At 41.5% G+C, this 20,281-nt stretch overlaps 1 protein-coding gene across 1 annotated transcript; it reads left to right on the forward strand.

Annotated features, from left to right (window-relative positions):
* Positions 1–12,442: 12,442 nt before the first annotated feature.
* LOC104167933 (kazal-type serine protease inhibitor domain-containing protein 1-like) lies at positions 12,443–18,946 on the forward strand (the record flags this gene model as incomplete). The annotated part of the gene is made up of 2 exons (XM_009708335.1): positions 12,443–13,242; positions 18,786–18,946. Coding segments are annotated over exons 1-2 (618 nt in total), but the record flags the coding sequence as incomplete, so codon positions are not given.
* Positions 18,947–20,281: the final 1,335 nt, after the last annotated feature.

Genomic DNA, 20,281 nt, shown 5'->3' on the forward strand with positions numbered 1-20,281 from the left:
GAGGTTTGGCTGAGTGACGCTTCTCAGCGTGTTGCTTATATTAGTCTCACGCACGCAGTGTTTGCCTAGTAGAAGAGTCTCTTTCTGGGGGTTCCTGTAGAAGGTGGGCAAAATATGAAACTATAGATTTTTTTTTACTTTAATAAGTTTTTATCGAACCACTTCACCACACTATATTGTGGAGGCTCTAAACCACATATTCATAAATCATAGCTTTTACAAAGAGCAGCACAAGAAGACAAAGGGGAACAGACTGACAAGGGCAAGTGAATAAACACAAACTCCAATAATGAAATGTTGGCTTGTATATACTGGCATTTAAAGTCCATTCCATAAAATGTAATAAAGTGAATGTTTGTGATATGAACACAAACCCTCAGAGAGATCCTCTATTAAAAAAATCATTACCTTCTTTCTGTGTCAATTTCTTTCTTTAAAACCCAACTAAAATGCCCTAATGTGTTCTACACCAGCCACCAAATACTAATGTTAACAAAAGGGATTTCTTTGTACATTATAGTACACTGCCACTCTCAAGGCTTGCTTTCATTAGATCCAGCTTTCGTTACAACTTTGCTGCTCAGGACTTTTTCTAAGTTAAACCTCTGTGCAGCAAAATGTTTTTTATTGACACGGCCTAGTGAACAGCATGTTGTCTTGAAAAGTGTCAGCTCTGTCCATTCTCATTTATTGCTGATTTTGGTAACTTCAAGAAGGAAGGGAGGGAGAGGGAGGGTTTTTTCCCAGATACCTTATGAGAATATTCTTAAAGAGCTCTGGGCTTGGCCAGGGGAAACATCTTTCTTCAGAGACTCTTAAAAATCTAGCAAGTATGGAGTCCTGGTTTATTTGTTCCTACGTACCATTTTTTCTCTCATTGATGGACTTCACTGCTTTAATACACCTCTACAGATGAGTGTATCCCTGTAGCCCTGCTGTAACACAGGTGATTAACTTTTAGCCTCAGGGGCATGCACAGAGTGGTCCTGAGGCCATTTCAGTGGTCAAACTGATGCTCAGCAAGGACCGATATGGAAAGTAAGAGACAGAGTAAGCAAGCCATCTAGCCTCTATCTTACTGCAGGTACAGCAGGCCTGTTAGAGGGACCAAAATTAATTTTTGCTAATATATCCTACAGTGAAGCAAGTCAGCATAGCTGCACTGATGTCCTCGAACAGCCTGGTGTTATTACTGGTGTTGCTGTGGTCCCAGACACGACGAAACAGATGAGCACTGCGAGCTCAGACACGTTCTGCAGAGGGGTCAGGGTGATGCACTGCACAATCCCAAGTCTTTCCTGTCTCCGTCAGGTGTTGTCTAACACAAGCTAGAAGCACCACTGAATTCAAGATGAGACTTTCATATCCTGATAGTTGTGGAACGCAGAGCAGCTTCCGTGTTACTGCTGTGCAAAGAGAAGCCCCAATACCTTGACAGACACCAACTGAAAGTCAGCCTTTCCCACACAGGACTGGTATTTAACCCATAAGCTGCAGGTGAGAACAAAGCCACAGGTGAGCACTGCACACAGCTCTGTTTTGCTTAAGGGTTCAGCCTTGCAAAGGCTCTCCAGGGAACAGGAGGGGTTCTGAGTAGCGGCATACTCTCTGAAAGAGCCTGAGCCAGGAGCCGCTTCACCTCTGACTGACCGTGTCTGCCCTGCAGCTCTGAGGGAACTCGGCACCATGCATCTGGACAAGCTACAGAACAGTTACCCCTAACGTTTACTATTCCACCATGGTGCCAGTTGTTTGTGCTCTTGGCAGAACATGAATGTACAGAGGAAAAGACTGACTTGGTTTTTGAGAGAATTCTGCTTTGCAGTGATGTTCTGGTGTGCTCTAACATTTCCTTACGTGCACTTCCTAAAGCTGCAGCTTCTGGAATCTTTGTCTCTTTTTAAGAACGTTTGCACTTACTTTAAGCCTTTGTGGACAAATGCTCGTGAATGTGTGTTAGCACAGAAAAGCACGATGGACAGCAAGCAGCAGTCAGGCAAGGCAGGTAACTTGAGGAGGTTTCAAGAGATGCAAGTGCTTGTATCCGGTGCAACCCAGAGGAATATAAAGCCTCATACTGTGCTATGGAGAGTCGCCCTAGCTAGCACAGGGACCAAAAGCAGTCTAGCCACAGCAGCATAAAGCACTTTGGGGATTAATTTATCCAGTTTAAAATATGAAGGAGCAGCACTATAGAGGAGAGCTAAACAGGCTAACATAGCTTATTTGCAGCCCTCCTCTAGAGCTAACATATATATGTCTAAGAGCATAGCAGCAAGTGATAGAGAAATACCACCTTTTAGTACATCCCACTGTCCCCTTGCTTCCTTCTGTGCCCCCCACCCTTGTTTTTCCCCTAACTCTTCCTATGCCTGCTTCACCCCAGCATAAGCAGGAGCTGGTCCTGCTGCAGCAGCCACCAGCCTGAGCTTGGAGAGCATTATTTTTCATTTTCAGGAGGATGAAGGGTTCAGCTCAGGAATCCTATTGTTTCAGAGCATGTGGTTTACATTATGATTTCCAAGAGGTATTTGTATATGCAAACACTACCATCTGCTGTAAGGAATACTTTGCATTTTTAAAAGGTTAATTCCATTTCAAACCTAGTGATTGAATTGGTAGCAGAAACCACTCTCATTTGCTTACTGTATTTAGTGTCACAACACACAGCAAGCCATATGTTTACAAGGAAAGACTGTTTAGTGCTGGTAATTGGCATAGGTTTGCTCCAAATTCTCACTGAAATAACTTTTCTATTCATTAATGAATAAAAGCTGTTTTAAATTACAGCCTGTTGTTGCACTTGGGATCAGACAATGGGCTTCTTGTTAATGAGGTGAGTGTTAAGTCTGTAATGAATAATTTGATGCATTTTCTTTCTTTTTCCTTACCCTTTTGAGGTCTGTGTCTCAAACAGACTGCGGTTTTCCTTACAGTTCTTGTGGTTTGAAACTATTTTTAATTGTGTTTTACTCACTTGGCAATTCACCAGGAAAATTCAATATTGAACTGCAAGCTGCTTTGGTTGGGCACAGAAATCTGTGTTATGTCTTGCTTGCTTCATCAGATTAGCACAGGTACTTGTGACTGCAAACAAGAAATCCCTATTTTGGGAGCTAACATTTGCATGATCATCCCTGCTTGTAAACTAAATGGACAGATGAGTTATGAATTGTGAACTGAGTTTAGTTCTAGATAAGGAGCTGGTTTATTCTCCTGCAAAAAGAAAGGCTTTTGTATAATGTCAGTGTACTCTACAGGGAGATCCCAGATCCTAAGCAGAGACATGTATACTGGCACAGTTTTGAAACAGAAGACATTTTCAGATTCAGGGTGTACCCACGCAAAGAGGTCCTGACTCCTGCCTTTAACGGGACAGGGCTCCAGCTGAGTCCGCTGGGCAGCTGCATCTGCTTAGCACTGACTGTCTGGGGGCATGACCTGAGAACTTGCCCCTCTGGAAGCCTGTGAATCCAGAAGTCATCTGGTTTTGGTTTTTCCAGTATGTTGTAGGGGTTTTATTTTCAGTCACACTGCAGCGTCCCTCCATTTACCCAAACCTCTACCAGAAGAGGGATTTGGATGGAAATGGCCTGTATTTGTTTTGATGGTTTTTTAGTTCTGCTAAATTACTAAACATGTAGATTTTTATTAATTTAGTAATATATTATGTTTTTATTGGATTGAGACCCCCAGAAAACAAATTGTCAGAGTTCAGAGAACATGGAATTAAAGCTCTACAGGTAGAGTCAGACCATGCAGATGGCTCTCAACACCGCGGTAGGACCAAGTCCTCCCACCAGTCCAGAATTTTAAGTTTATCCAGTTTGAGACATATGCCCACTTGCAGTGCCTTGCTTTAAATATATAGATTATTTCCCTCCCCTGCCAAGGAGACAGTAATTTTTGGCTTTATACTATCAGTTTAGATTTTCCCAGAGATGTCCTGCCATTTTCTTTCCCTGCAGTCCACAACTGCTGGCTGTAAAGCACAAACACAAGTGGCTCTACATTTGCAATGTACTGCGGTACAGGAGAGCAGCAAGGCAGCAGTATCCTTTTCACTCTACTGATATAAGAGCAGTTCACTCCTGCAGCATCAATGGATGCCATTTAACTGGTGTTTTGTGTAAGCTGAGGTAGTAGCTTAATAAAAAGCCTCTTTAGTGCAGATTTAGATTTGTGTCAGTTGTGAAATGTAATGACAAATAGAAGACCAGACTAGCTTTTCAAGACAGCTTGTGCTTTCCAACATCTACTTTAGGACAAGTAGGTCAGCATTTAGTGCAAAAACATTATGACTTTCAGTACATGCAAGATGTTTGTGTTTGTTTTTCTGTCCAGGCTGATGGAACGCTCTTAGAAGTCTCAGTCTATTCCAGCTACAGCATGGCTAAAGATACCAACCCGAAGTACGCCCTGCTGGACAGGGACAAAGACATTTGCCCTGCCAACTCAAACAGGAAGCCAGATAAGCTAAAAAGCACAGGGTGAAATCCTGAGCCCATTTACATTAGTGGGAGTCTGGCTATTAATTTAAACGGACTTAGGCCTTTACTGCTTAACTTATGCTCACACAGAGTTTTCATTTGTATTCCCTCATTTAATGCTGTTTCCAGCTTCCATGCCTTTTATTAGGGACAAACCTGCAAAGCTAAGAGCTTTCACAGATGAATTACCCACTTCACTGTGACACTCAGAAACAGCAGGACGGTAAAGGAGCAAGGACTTGTGCTGGGCTTCTAGAAATTGGCAAATGCAGCCCAGAGCCCTGCCCCATTCTGACTGCAAGGGCATAAGCATTAATGAAAGGTAGGAGTAGCAAATATCCCTAGACAAGCCTCGTCTTCCCAGAGGCACAACATGGTCTTCAGCATTTGTGACAGAGATCCACCACTGATTTTTTGTTTGTTTGGTTTTTAGCCTCCAAGTATTTAGATGAATGATCTTGTCTGGAGATTACTCCTTCTGACCGGAGGCATGAGCCTGAAAGCCCAAGGGTGCTCATCTACAGGATTCTTTGATGCAGTCCTGTTTGTCCGTAGACAACACACGAAGTCCTGAGAACAGCAGGAAATCTAACAGCAAGAGGCAACGCCTGTGCACTCAGCCCTTCTTTCAGTGGTAAGTGCTGCCCGTTTGAGCTTGGCTCAAGCACTGCTTTCTGTCCTTACTCACTCTAAAGCTTCCTCCTGTCCTCTCTCATGACTTCCATCTCCTACTGCTGCATAACTCACAGGTACCCAAACCATCCCAGACAGAAGCCAGCAAAGCCTCCCCTCCCCACACACAACCTGTGTGTCTCCCCCACTGGGCAGCACAGCGCATCTCTTTTCAAGCCCTCTGGTCACAGATGAACACAAATGTTTGTCAGAAGTGTTAAATTCTGGAACAATTCCAACCGAAGCACAGTGGTGGGAAGCAGATTCCTGCTCTCTTCTCCAGCTTCTTTGCTGGGTCATTTTCAACTGACCGCCATTGCCCAGGCAACAGACTTTTTACATGACTTATTTGGAAGTTGTATTACCAGAGCGCACAGCCTGACCCCTATGTCTGTTGCAGACTTACTTGCCTTTGTAACAACAGTCAGAGCTAATTGTGCCTTTGAAGGAAATATGGGAAGAAGAGGATGGAGTCTGATTTATGGTTTAACCTGAAGAAAGGGAGGCTTCAGCGCAGCTGGCAGCTCCAGGAGGTCCCACTCTGCCTCTTCTGGCTGTTGTGGGACTACAGGGGCCCTACCAACACCATGTGGGCTGTGGGCCTCACTGACTGCAGCCCTTAGCTCTGCACACTCCAAAGGGGCGAGGGAATCATTGGAGAATATCCCATTTATACCACTGCTCTGGCACAAAACAGGGAAGACTCACACTTTAAAAAAAAGCCTGCGAAGTTTCAGTGGGGCTACTAGTACCTCCTTCCTTAGCCCTTCTCCCACATAGATCTCAGCGCAATGATGGCCAGAGGCGAAGGTCTGGCACCAGGGGCGAATCCTACTTCCCTCAAGAGATAAAAGAGTATTTTATGCAAGATCCATATGCAGCAGAGACAAGCCGAGAGAATTTTGCTTTATATCAGACATTGGTTTCTAGTTGCTGTTCTAGAGAAGAATCGTTACAGTCTATCTGTACATTCACTGTAATGGAAAACACTACTTTCTTCAGTATTGCTGTGTGAGAGAAAGAAGATGAAGCTGAAGGAAAATCCCCTGTTTCCTCTCTGTGCCCAATTTCCTGGCTGCTTTTAGGGACAGGTAGTTTTTGCTAATGAGACTTTCCATTATAAAGTTTCCATTGCTTTGGAAAATATTAACTTTACTGGGAAGATCAAACAGGCCCTGCAGTTATAGTTAGAATATCCTAAAGATTTAGTTCCCAGTAATAACAGGGCTAAACCACAGCACCGCCAGAGGCACAAACTATATTATTTGAAATGAAACTTCTCATAAATATCCAGCTATGAAGTCATTTTATATCAGCTGCTCTTATATAAACTGGACAAGGCAAACTGTCCTATCCATCAGCATTAAGGCTGCCAAGAAAACCAACTCTATATTCATTGCAAGTTTCAGAGATCTCCTTCTCTCTATTAGGCTTTCCCAGGAAACACTGTCATTTGCTCTTTTTAAGAGCTTTGCTTGTACATGTAACTAGTAGCACCACCAGCATCATCTTCAGGCTTAAACCTATTCTTGTCTGCCTCCTGTCACTGTCCCTCTGCTGGGAAAGTGGATAGACAGATACACACAAACCCAGCCGGCTCTCGCTGGCCAGAGCTAACATCACTTTCCAGTCTTTGTTAGGTGGAAACACTTCAAAACATCAGGAGAGCCAGAACCATGTTGGGTTTGGGGTTTTTTTCCTGTGGTTTTTGGTTGGGCTTTTTTTGCCTTCCAGCCCCTCTCCAACTGCTCACAGCATGTTTGTTGCAGGTCTGCAATAATGACCAGGCCAGTCTTCAAAGATACTGCTGAAAAGTTGCCCCCAGGAGGGGTTGAGAATAGCAAGGGGTCTTGCCAGCCACTCTCACACTCATACCATCCAACCCTTGGTGGCATGAGTAAGTGGGTGCCACCCACAGCCTTGGGATAGGCTGGGGACCCCAGGGCCTCACCTATATCTCCCACTCCTCCCTCCTCGCTGCCTCCAGGCTCCCCGGCCCATTACCATGTTTCTGTCCTGCTGCTTGTAGCTGGCAGCATGTGCAAGACACACTTTCTTGTGTGTTTCATTTTTCGTCTGTTTTTGAGTGGCGAGGTTTGATAACATTTTCCCCAAGCTCCGCTGTCTTTGAAGCCCTGCCGTACCCAACAGCACTACTATATCACTGTTGACATAGACAGCAACTGCCTTTGACACACAAATTGTTTTGTTCTGCATTAAACTGCAGCGTCTGCTGCAGCAAAACATGACACCTGAAAACACTGTGGTCTGCACAAAACATGGGGATGCTTTTCCATTAGCGCTCTCTAAAATTAAGGCAGGAAGTGGACAAACCTTCATGCCCACCTCCCTCAAGAGGCAGGAGAATGATGCTGGGTGTTGCTTCTATATTGCACTTGTGATTAAAGTGTATAGAGAAGGGTTAAGATGAGCAACTAAGGTTTGCCAGGCTGGAAATGTGGGCGGGACACAGGGAGGAAATACCCTTGTGATACTTTCTGTGCAAGTCTCCTCACTGTAACTCTCACCTCTCAAAAGAATGGCTTCAGAGAAGTGCTTGATTACCTACTGCTGACTCCCTAAGTGTTTCCAGTATCACCTTGTGTTCCTGTTATGGGACAGGAGGCTTGGGTGTTTCTCAATAAAACTACAAAGCTTTCAGAAATTTGGTCTATTTAAAGGATAGCAGAGATGTGAACCAGGCTTGAAAAGAACCCTTGAAACATTTGGCCCTTTGGAAGGAAGTACCAGCTTGTGAAAAGGAATTTCCAGACTTATTTGTGTGAAAAGGAATCGGTAAGCCTCTTATCAAACCCAAGTGTTTGGTACTAGAACAGTGCTATCAGGCCCTTCGTTTGTCTTTGCAAGTTAAAATCTGAATGCCTCCAGTCACCAACAATGAAGATGCTGAAATGTGAAATAGGAAAAATCTATAGTCAGCCACTGCTGGAGACAGGTCCAAGTTGAATCACCAAAAGCCTAGCCAAAGTCTTACATGAAAACAGTCAACTTACAGGCAGGGGACAGATATTAATACTTTTTTTTTTTCGTTTTTGGCAAATTACATGTAAAACTTTAAAAAAAGCAAAAATAATGATCCTCCATTTTAACTTTACAAAGAAAATAATTAAAATGTATGTTATTAAAATATGCAAAATTTATAATTTAATTATACAATTACAGAGCCTTATAGTCTAATAGCCCCAGTGTATTTTGCTATTAGTGAACAATTGCTTTCTTAAAGCTCACAGCAGAATCATTTACTTGATGCTGGAGAATAAGTTAATTACGGATCTCCTGCCTTTGATTAATGGATTTAATAATCACGTTACAGTAGAATTAACTTATACTTCATGTGCTTACAGCACTAACGATGAGATTCATGAAAGCAATGTGTCAGCAAATAGGATTGGCACCAAAAAAGGCAATGTTTGGAGATCCCAGGACTGCCTGTGCCTGTATCACTGCTGGTCAGCAGTTCTGTTAGGAAACTGCAAATAGCATCCAACCATTTTTGCCTCATCCACCATTAATCTCCACCATTTGCTACTTATTTCTACAAAACCAAATGCTGTTTTCAGGTGAGCTGAGCACCTCAAATGAAGCTCAATTCTGGATGCTGGGGCACAGGGAGGGCAGGGAATTATCCTAGGAGATTGGTACAGTATCAGGTAATGCATATACCAAATAGGCACAGCCATCTGTAGTCTGCTATTACCCAGTATAACAGAATAAACATTAGTTTTCTTTAGTGCATGTTTGGCTTCTTTTATGCACATAATACAAGTATAAAGTTTCTTGAATGGAAACACATCAAGTCAGCCAAAATTTATTCTCTCTAAAGGAATCTCAAGAACAGGTACTTAATACAACCTAAGAGACAGAGCACTATGGTTTTCAAACTTTACTTCACTGGTTCAAGGAGAGGAACCATTGCAGGACAGAGAAGGTACAAGGAACGCTTCAAAGTCTTTTGTGTTTTGCTGTTATTCCTCACAGGGCTCCTGTGCATGCCTGTGTAAGCACCAGATCTGCAAGTCTGGCAGGAACCAGATTCAGAAACCTTTACTTAAGTAAAACTCACATTGACACAAATAAAAACAGAATGAAGAGCTGAACCACATTTTGTCTGAAAGAGCAGTACCTCAGGAATCACTAGCAATAGGATTTCAAATTGCATCAGCCACGTACTTACCTATTACCATGCAAAGTAGAATAACGCAATACAAGTCAGCAGCTTAGCATAACACCGGGCCCCAAGAAGAAGGCAGGAAATGAATAGGAATACAATTTCCTTAACAATTCACTTACAGGAATTATTCTGCAAGATGTTGCCCACATCCTGGTGAAAGATGCAGTCTGAGGGTACAGGAAGCACTGGGCCATTTTGCTATGTCCCCTTACTGCTCATCATCCAACTCAGGTGCTGCTCCTTCCACAAGATGGTGGCAGAACTCATTGCACTGATCATATCACAGAGAAATACCCAGAAAAAGCCAGGGAAATTGCTGCATGACCAGCACTACCCTGCCTGCTAAGACTGAGGGTACACTAATGCTGTTCAACCTGCCTGTTAAAGAAATTAGTCACCAAACTGTTATTTCACAGCTGATGGTAGAAAGCTCCCTTCATGCACTGCAGCTGCTTACCTCCTCCTCTGTTGGAAGGGTCGTGGGGGCCTCATCTGCATTGCTTGTCAGCTCTCCAGGCAGCATTTGGAGAATGTGTCTGAAAAGCAGACAGTGTCCTTTGGTGCCTGTCGTGCAACTCCACCAGTGACATTAAACCACTGCTGCTTGTGTTTTGTTCTGGGAGATATTTAGGGTTAAGATAATCCAAGGTTTGTGATGAAAATCAACATTTTCTTCCACCAAACCCACCAAAGCAAGCTTCAGGGATTAGAGACATACTGAAATAATGCAGATTTTATTGCTGAACCAGATGGAACTATGCCTTTAGATATGCCACTTCAAACCTAGCTGCACATCCCACTCTTTTTCTTTGATTCCCCTTTATTCCCCTTGTTCTGACGCTGCCACACATCCATCCAGCGTGGAGAGTTACAGCAATGCTCTTCTCAGCTTGTCACAGCTGGCTTGCTAATGAAAGCCATTTTAGACAGCTATCAGGCCCCTTCTCCATGTCATACCACAGTGCTTTAACCTCTCCCTGCCCCAATTTGTTACAGGTGAGCTCAGGAATCAGTGGCCAAATAACCTCCAGCTGTAGGTCACCTGCCAAGGGGCAACTGTTCAAAGAAGACCACAGACATTCCCAGGTCTTAATTTAGAGGCTAAACCCACCAAGAACTTGGATTATGTTAGTCTGATAAATGCCAAAAATGCTTTCTAGGATATTTATGATGGGTTTCCTCAGTGCCAGGATACAGGAGGTACTTCCTTGTATACTTCTATTTTACAGCCCTCAAATCACATGTTTCCTGGAAAATGACAGGTAAAGCTAAGGTCAGCCTTAACAGGGGCAGTGCTGGCCTGCAATCTCTCCCTGCTTTGGCTCCGCTTTGCGTATATGGTTTCACCACTACACACATTTTTTTACTTTATATGAGCCTTAGCAAATCCTTGTCCTATAGATACTCATCTCCTACAGTTGTAGGCACAAATAATAAAATAGACAGTGATGAGTAGACCCTATAATGCAAAACTAAATATCCAATTAGAATTTGATGAGGAAGTGTGAAATAAACCACATTAAACAGAATAAGATGAGACAAAAAAATCAATTTCCCATTGAATTCAGTGGTTACTTTTTTTCCTGACTCTCAATGTTAAAAGCATCAATTACACACGTAATTTACTCCTTTACAATCTGATTCTGTGTTCAAAGCAAAAACATGCATTACAAAATAGGAGTTAGTCCAGCCATTACACAGAAATAAGCAGTGCCTTGTAGGTCTCTCCAGGCTGGCTTTAAGAAGTGTTCCACTAATGTAGGCCAGAGAAAGTTGTGTTATATGCAGTTTGGGAGAAGGAAGTGATTTTGAAGCAGCCTGCTGTTTCATTCAAAGCAAGATGTAATCTCAATTGGTGCAGAAGGTAAGAAGCTGAACTTGGGAAAAGCCATGGAGATGTTTGGGATGGAAAGAAAACATATGTCCCAAAAAGATTTGCTTTTGTGGATGTGCCCAGAAGTTGTAAGAATGGTACAACAAAATGCATCCTTCATTGAGCTTATGTAAGCAGCTAAGCACCATGAATATAAAAAGAGTAGAAAAAGCTGCTTCTGGAAGATTTCAGGACAAGTAGACACAAGCATGATTTCTCTTTTATTTCATCTTGTTAACAATGTCTTATATGTATATCTTGAAAACGTGATGCATGTAGAGTTATTTTAAGCTAACACAAAGATGTTTCATTTGTAGGGAGTGGTGATCCTTGACCCATTGTACTGAGCCATACTTGCAGGGTCTGTGAGTCCACTATGCTTCACTTCTACCTCCAACAGACAGCAAGATGCATCTCCGCTGAGCTGCATGGGAGGGGAGTTTTCTGGTATGAGGTAGGATGATAGGAAGCATGCCTAAATCCTGAGATGTACAAAGAAAAGTGCAACACTTGGCAAGAAATGACTCTGCAAACCCATCTCCCTGAACTGACAGAAATTTATGCACAGAAAAAGTGGGAAAAGAAATCCAGTGTAAGAAACAAAGGCAGAAAAGTGGTGTGAAAAGACGAGTGATGCATCTAATACTTCAGTAAAAGCTCCTTCTGGGGTGTCTGAAGATGCTGTGGCAGCTTGCTCACATTTGTCTATGTTCTAAACCTTTCGCACTTTGTTCTTCGAGCCAAATGTGGACCACATTATTTTGGGTTGCAAACCCCAGACATCCATAAACACTGAAGAGAAGCTAAATGTAGAGCAAACAATGGGTTCTTTAATGGGTGTAGGAACCTCTTGTCTTAAATCCAAGAGTTTAAAGTCAATTCCAGCTGTCTTGGATTGTCCCTTGCTTGTAAAGAGCCTGTCAGTAAATTGTTAATTCAGAACCCCCTGGCTGCGATCATTAATGGATGAAATTTGGTGTTAAACCTTGCTCCAGTCTCTAGAGCACTAGCTCAGCTCTAGGCTACTGGCATCTTGGGTACTACTTTGTACCCACGTTTATCTTTTTGTGACTGTCTTTTTCAGCTGATGGGGGGGGCAGCGGGCGGAAAGCTCATAGCAGTTAATTTCTTCATTTTACACTAACTTACCCTGTTCCCCTTTCTTCAATAGCTGCAATATAATGTCATTTCAGTAGAGCAACGCTTTGTGAATTTGGCTCAAGGAGACACTGAGCAAACAGCTTTTCAGAGAGCTTCAACTCAGCTGTCAGAAGGGGCAGTTTGGTTTCTGTGCAAGCAATACTCACATTCCAAACTGCATTAGAGAAAAGCCAGTGGGTTTGTATGCATTTTTATTATCAGTTCCAGATTAGGAGTCTGATGCTAATTTCTTCTTAAAGCCTACATTTGCAGTAGGTTTTATATTCTAAAACAAAAAAAGGATTGTGAAGTTTTCCTCTCACTAGCTCACTCTTTTCTTTTTTTTTTCTTTTTCTTTTTTTCACCCCCCCTGGCTTTACTCCAAGGACCTTTTCTGCTTGTTCATTACATTCTCAAGATGAAGCACCCGATGGTTACAGCAGTGCTGGTAGTACTGGTGCAGGTTTCTCAGAGTTTCCCTGCCCTGTACCACCGAAGCTGGTGGAGGCTGTTAAGGGAAGGAGATAGTTGTGGAAAATGCGATTTGGCACTTTGCTCTGAGCCTAAAGACTGTCCAGCTGGAACTGTATTGGACCGTTGTGGCTGCTGTCCTGAATGTGGAAATGTGGAAGGTCAGATCTGCGACTTGGACCAGGGCAATCATTTTTACGGGCAATGTGGGGACAACCTTGTGTGCAGGTTGGACGCTGATGAAGCAAGATTTGGGGAAGTCCCCGAACCCCAGTGTGTGTGCAAGTCTCAAGAGAGCATCTGTGGACCTGAAGGGAAAACCTACGAGAACATCTGTCAATTCAACAAGGCTTATGCTACGAAAAGAAATATCAGCATGAAACATAAAGGGCCATGTGAATCAGGTAATATGTACAGAGGCACTTCCAAAGTGAACAAAGATCTGATTCTTATTTTCAGATGTGTTACTAAATGTTCTAGTCTAACTTTATTAACGAACACTGCATTTTTGTTATCATCATTTTATTATAATACCACTTTGTGACAGCAGCTGGTACTTGATGTTGTATGTTATAAGCCTCTAATTTAGACTAGTGGATTAAAGCACATGGTGACTAATAAGCCATAGATCTACAGACTAGCTCTGCTTTGAATAAGCAGAGTATGAGATATTTTATACAAAAATTGTATGTGAGGTTGGGAATAGGTAAACAGATAGGATAGTCAGGGAGGACTGGACAAATAATTATTATTATATGAGGACTAACCTGATATTAAAGTGGTGATAGCAATGCAGATCTCATTTATATATATATACATATGTGTATGCATGCAGGTATCCAGCTGTGTGTATATATGGTAAGCAGCAAAGTAGAGGCAATAGAAGAAGATAGGGCTTAATTAGCAGGTCTGTTCTTTTCACAAAATGTCCAAAATAATCCAATTTTGGAATCATCATAAAATCTAGCTAACCCATGAAATAGAAATCCAAATATTAGAACAAAATAAAACTGAAACAATTTCCTTAAAGACACTTACAGTGCATGAACAGTTGTCTGCGATGATTCTTAGTGGAAGGATTCTTAGCTAGGTTGTAGGGAAGAATCCTGCCTCCTGCTCATATGCTGTTCTCATTCTTCACGTTATTACAAGTCTTTACTCCTGGGCACCTTTCACCTAAGTCACATGAATATAAAATGAAAATGAAAAAGTGAGCAGGCTTTTGTTTTCTGAATGAGAAATTATTGGTTTTTTTTAAAGTTAAATATTTTCTCAAATGAAGTAAGTAGAAAAGGTCTCTGGGTCACAAATGGGTCACAGTTCTGGGAATCTGAAATTGCATCTCTGGCAAAGGTCCATATATGAGAATAACTCAGGTACATTTTACCCACTCCTCACTAGCAATCTGTTGCCTCCAATTTAGACTGTATGGTGTGCTTTTATATTGAATGAACACTGGATATTGAGTACTTAAAAGGAAAACTGATGAACAGCTAATACCAGACTTCTTTTCTCTTTCTCTAGTTGCAAGAGAAAGATCCATTAAAGAATCCCTTATTTGCCGTTAGGGTATTAAGCTGGGAAATGAGGCTTGTCAGTAAAGAGACATTCAGAAAACTCAATGCGTACCAGCCCACAGTATGATTGAAAGCCTGTTAGCCCTCAGGTAGGTGTTCTTATTTGGGATTAAAATAGCACTAGTTCTTGCAGCATAATGCCTTCAGGAAGATTTCAATTAGAAGTGCCACTCTAGTAGCAAGTGATGTTAACTTTTCAGCAGAGGTAGCTCTTCAGGCATACAGGCTTAAAGCAATGGTCCGCTCTAATTAATTAAACAGAACAGGCCATGTACAAAAAGCTTTAATTTGGAAGTACTACCACTTTCAATTGCTGCTGTTGTCATCCATCCGGCCTTGCAGTCACCCCTGAGGCGCATAACACCACTCATCGAGCAGGAGGAATGAGCTCAGCTGCTCTGCATGCAGGCATCACCCCCAATGCTTTCCCACTGCTTCCCTGGGTCCCCAGAAAGGCTGGACCCTCTCTCCAGGAATGCAGAGAAATTTCCTAGGAATCGCTCAGCTTACTGAATTGCACAGAAGCCTGGGGGAAAGTTCATAGCCATGTCCGTGCTGTGCAGAGTTTAGTTAAGAAAAATGGAGGTCCATCTCCTTGGCTCTTGCAGAGGCAAGTGCCCAGCTGGTGTATGTGCCCAGCTGCAGCAGAGTACTTGAGCCTGAGGTGAGTGCTGGGCTCCCGGGCGGGGGGGGGGAGCACACATGCCCCTCTTCTCAACCTCTCGGAGCAGCAGCTGACCATGTTGGGTTTGCAGACTGTGTTTTAGACCCTGGAAGGAGCTTGCGCCTTTCAGCAAGCAGTAGGGCACAGAGGTGCTACCATGGGGGGCACCATGCCTTGATCCCGCGTAAGAGTCTACCAGTAATCCCCCTCTTTGCCACAGCAGCCATCTGAAGCAGCACAGTGGGCATGTGAAAATGCACCGCGATTTAGACAGTTTTTCATGGCTGCAGCTGATAACAAAAGGGAACAGGGAGCCTTGCTCTAAGAGGAGCAACTTCGCTGCGGCCCTCGCTTTCCGCTGACTCCAATTTGCATGAGAAACAAACACTGAACGCTGTGGGGTTTTGGTACCAAGCTATAAATATAACCTTCACTCAACTCAAAGTACTTTGTTTTTTCTCCTTCAAAGCATCTGCTGTTTCCTATTGATGCTAAATGGATTAATTGTATACAGCAACCAATGAATAAATAAATAACAATAAACTCCTTTCATCAGAAGAGTATAGCCTTTTATCTTTTGTCTGTCAACAGAAAAAGGAGAAGAAAAAGGCCAAGCTCCCTAAAGAAAGACTGAAAAAGCCCTGCTTTTCCTGAAAAGCTAGTTTTGACCTGTTTATCTAATAATTTACCAAGGTTACTAAATAAATTGATTATATACAGATTCTCCACACTTAATCCTTCCCCATTCACATTCCAACCTCTCTTGCTGATGATTTAACGAACAGAACAATCTAGCAGAGATTCTATTTAGCTGTGTCACATAATTTATTTTAAATGTACATTTTGGAGTAAAAAACCAAATAAACAAGCCATGAAATTTTTGGCCATTTTCCTGAAATCAGACATAGATTGGCAAAAATTAATATGAGTTAAGGGGGAAAAAAATTGTATTATCCAATTCATTAGTCTGGAGTGATATTGGGTTAATGTTGATTGTGAAAGGTGAAGCAGTATTCTGACTTTTCCTGGCTTCTGGGTTATGTCTTCTGTAACACATGAGGATAATTCATGACTGGGACTGTAAAAGGAAAGGAGCAACTACTGCACATTCACCTCCGGATGCCGAGACATCAGAGTGCTTTCTATAGCTTTCAAGAAAAATTTATCTACTCTAGGAATCAAAATGACAGGTTACCATAACGGTAAAGATCTGTTTCTAAAGACAGTTATGCAAAAAAAGTACACACAGATGTGCATGGGAGAATTTGGTTGAACATGAAATCTGAAAAACTCAAAAATGAAGTTTGTAAATTTAAAATAATACCTCATTACTTCCATTTTCTTCTGTAAAATACAGCAAAATGGTGTTGTGAGACATGTACTACTTGATTGCTGGAGGCACATCAAGTTTGAGTAAATGATGCAAGTATTTATTGTGTGTTCAGATTCAGAAAAGGCAATTTGGTTAGATCAAAACTGTGGTTCTTCCACCTTGCTATGAGTTTGATCTCACATGATGCCAGTCCTGGTCAGCCCTGGTCCGGCAAAGCCTTAACTACCTCTATAAAAGTTCTTATCTGGGTGGGGCTCAGCCCACATCTAGAGATTTCCAAGCTATCATCTGTATTCTCCTTACAGTTAACAGAGGCAGGGGTATTTCCAGTGTGGAATTTGTCTTGGTGTATGGTAGACAGTGCTACCCAAATTTCTTGTACATGAACAGCTAAAATGTAGATTTGTAATTCAGACCCTTATGTCCTCGAGGCTAACGATGTGTTTCGTGGCATGGTGAAGCCAGAGCCCTCAGCCTCGCACGGCTGACCCACGTCTGTGGCCAGTCACATAAGCAGGACTCGGTTCTTGGCAATACTTCAGTGTTGTCAGTGCATCTATAGGACACCTGTGTTAGCACCAGAACAAAAATACAAACCAGTCGACATCTGCCTATTTAAAAAGTTTTTCATGCTGTCTTTGTACAGGAATAATTTAAAGAACTCATGTGAGTCAATGTAGACATGTGATTTCTTTTTTACACTTTAACTACAGTGGATGTATCATTAAAAGGAGTGTGGTTGCATTGAGTTTTAATATTTCAGAGTACAGTTTCTCTAGACAAAAATTTCTTACCCAAGATATTCAGTTAATGCTGATTTGAATATAAGATTTTTGAAATAATATACAGATTCTGAATGTACCTTTCTCATGAAAGAACAAGCATTTAAGGGTTTAAGTATCCTAATTTGAAAGTCTTGCTTTTAAAGAGTAGCATGATTGTTTAAAGAGGCATTCATAAATGGGGAAATTGATACTTTGCTGTATACTTTGTTTTTAATTAATTTTAATCAGTATGCATTTGATATTTTCTGCACAGATACCAATCCTGAAAAACTGACAAATGTATTAGAAACCTTGCTTGAAAACCTGGAACACGCTGTTTCAATTTCAAATGCTGAAGCATAAATGCTGTACCTACATATTGATTCAAATATTGCAAGTAAAAATATATTAATTATTTACTATAAGTTTCTATTTCCAAGCATCTGGGGTCTGTACAAAAATAAAAGCAATAATTAAATACAAGTCTAATGGCCCAGAAAATGCATTCATTTTTAAACACTGGCATGGAAATAGAAAAAAAACAGACTTTAGAAGGAAAAACATTTCTTGCTGAGGACAAACAGATCAGGAAAAAAAGCAGAGATCTCAAAAATAGGAAAGCTGTGATAACAGTAAATATGTTTTTTTGCTCTCTGCTGCTAAATATCATCATTTCCTGTTAACATTTAGTATTTTCATACATGCTTATAGAGGGATATGTATTTAAATCGTGTATGAATGCATCAGGTGATAGTTTATTTTTTCAAATCCCTGGACTGGCTCCCTCTCGTGGTTAACGTCAGCTTTTTCTTTGAGAAAAAGTGGGAGAGGATAATTCAGAGAGAATAAACAGTGGAGGGAGGCGAGGGTGAGAGAACAATAGGAAACAAGTACGTGGAAATCTAATAAATATAATAAACATAACATAAAACCTTATAAAATAATTGGACTTCAATCACTTTTATTACTTGTCTCATAACAAGAACATCAGAGGAAATTGATAGCAATTGAGGATAATGCTGTTATTCTGTAACTTGCTGCAATGAGTTCCATGGGTAACAGAGGGGGATGAGATTTTAGCAAGTTGAAGGCAATGATGTACTCGGAAAATAAATTTTGGCAAGCTAGCAATCTCAGTATTTCAGCTTTTAAGCTAACCAAAATATAAAAGAAATTAAGAAGAACTACAATGCACAATCAAGGTACTCTGTGATTGCCTGCTACAGAATTTCTTGTATTTTCCTCTGAAGGTCTGTTCAAGTACTGGCTGCTTGATTGGTGGGCCTTGAGTCTAGTCCATGATGACAGTTCATGGGACACAAATTAAACTTTTAATTTCAGCCTAAGTTTCACAATCATGTGCAAGGGGATGGACAGACGGGTCCTTTGAAATAAGTGTTTTTAAAAAGGCTCTTCACCCTTTAATGGGACACAAGGTGTTCTGAGCTTTAAAAGCTGCTTGAAATCATGTGGCTCTTCATAATGTGTGAGATGGCAAAAGGTAAACTGGTTTTATCACGTAAAGTAGAAATTAATGTTATATTCTTTTGTGTTTGTGTTGTCTTTTGCTCACTGTCTTCTAAAGCATGGTTGTGTTGGTTCTTTGCAGCTCCTGTTATTTCTATGCCACCTCAGGACGTCCAGAATTTCACGGGCAATGATGTCATTTTTGTCTGTGAGGTGTCAGCCTATCCTATGCCACATCTCGAATGGAAAAAAAAGGGGAATAAAATGTTTCTGCCAGGAGATGACACCCACATCTCAGTACAGGTAAAACTTGAGTTTTCCATGTCATACAGTTTGGGATGAGGAGCAGAAGGATTAATCAGTGAATTCTTCCTACAGAATACAATAGTTTTGCATTAAATAGATTCCCAACAGGGGCCCTCTGACTACATGAAGAACTATGATTTCAGTCAGTGCAAGGATCATTGCTTTGGCAGTCCAAGCAAAAGAAACAACAGCCAGGGTACCACCTGGCCTGCTTCGGGGAAAGAAAAGATGGAAGATTCTCCTTATGTAGGCATGATTCTGGAAAAACTGAATGAACATATAAATGGAACCGTTTAGACTACTACCTAAAAGAAGGTGCATTCTGGGAAGGATGGCTGTTGGCAACAATTTTTCTACTTTTGATGCAGAAGCATAATTCTGGCAGGTATCTAAACTTCTCCTTTGCCAGATGCTGTTTCTGGAGACCTGCCATTTGGGTACAGTCCCTGAGGCGTTCAAAAGGAAAGCAAAGCAACTTGTTCGCTTTATGGAGGACACTGTGCTTTAATCTGAAAAATGGTATTAGTGTAGCTTCAAGCAAATCTATAAATAGCCTGAAAGTTTGAGGTAAAATTAAAAAAAATCAAAATGCTAATTCTTTTAAATGAAAATAACATCTGGGGTGACAAGCTAACAAAGCCAGATGTACAGGCAGACTGCAGTAAGCCTGAAGCCTGCATCCGCATGCCTTCTCGAATGGACAAAGAATGTGAACAGAGACTATGCAGAGAAATGCATGGCAAATATAAATAGCCTGAAAGTTTGAGGTAAAATTAAAAAAAATCAAAATGCTAATTCTTTTAAATGAAAATAACATCTGGGGTGACAAGCTAACAAAGCCAGATGTACAGGCAGACTGCAGTAAGCCTGAAGCCTGCATCCGCATGCCTTCTCGAATGGACAAAGAATGTGAACAGAGACTATGCAGAGAAATGCATGGCAAATCTAGGTTTCTGGATACGCAACCCAAAAGCAGTAAGATCCAATGGACTTGGGGCACAACCTGAACAAAAAGGTAGATAGATAAAGCACAGAAAAAGCTAATTAAAGTACCAAAAGTACTGAAGTACTAGAGTCTAAGTTATTTAGAAATGTATCCAGAGGCAGCAGTGGGTTTAGTGGACTTAAAGTTGCTCAGAAACTATGGTGCAAGGAACCACATCTAAATGCTGGTCACCTCTGAGGCTAAACTGAACCCTGTTAACCTATCCCATTAATAGATTTAGCATGACAGCGTATCCAGTAACATCTGTTAATGGGATTGAGTTATTTGTTTGGAAAAGAAAGCTCATGCCTTTAAGAGGCTTTAGCGCAAGTCAGTTGAAACTGATT

Source organism: Cariama cristata, unplaced genomic scaffold, assembly GCF_000690535.1.
Source record: "Cariama cristata isolate BGI_N322 unplaced genomic scaffold, ASM69053v1 scaffold10809, whole genome shotgun sequence".
Classification (NCBI taxonomy): domain Eukaryota; kingdom Metazoa; phylum Chordata; class Aves; order Cariamiformes; family Cariamidae; genus Cariama; species Cariama cristata.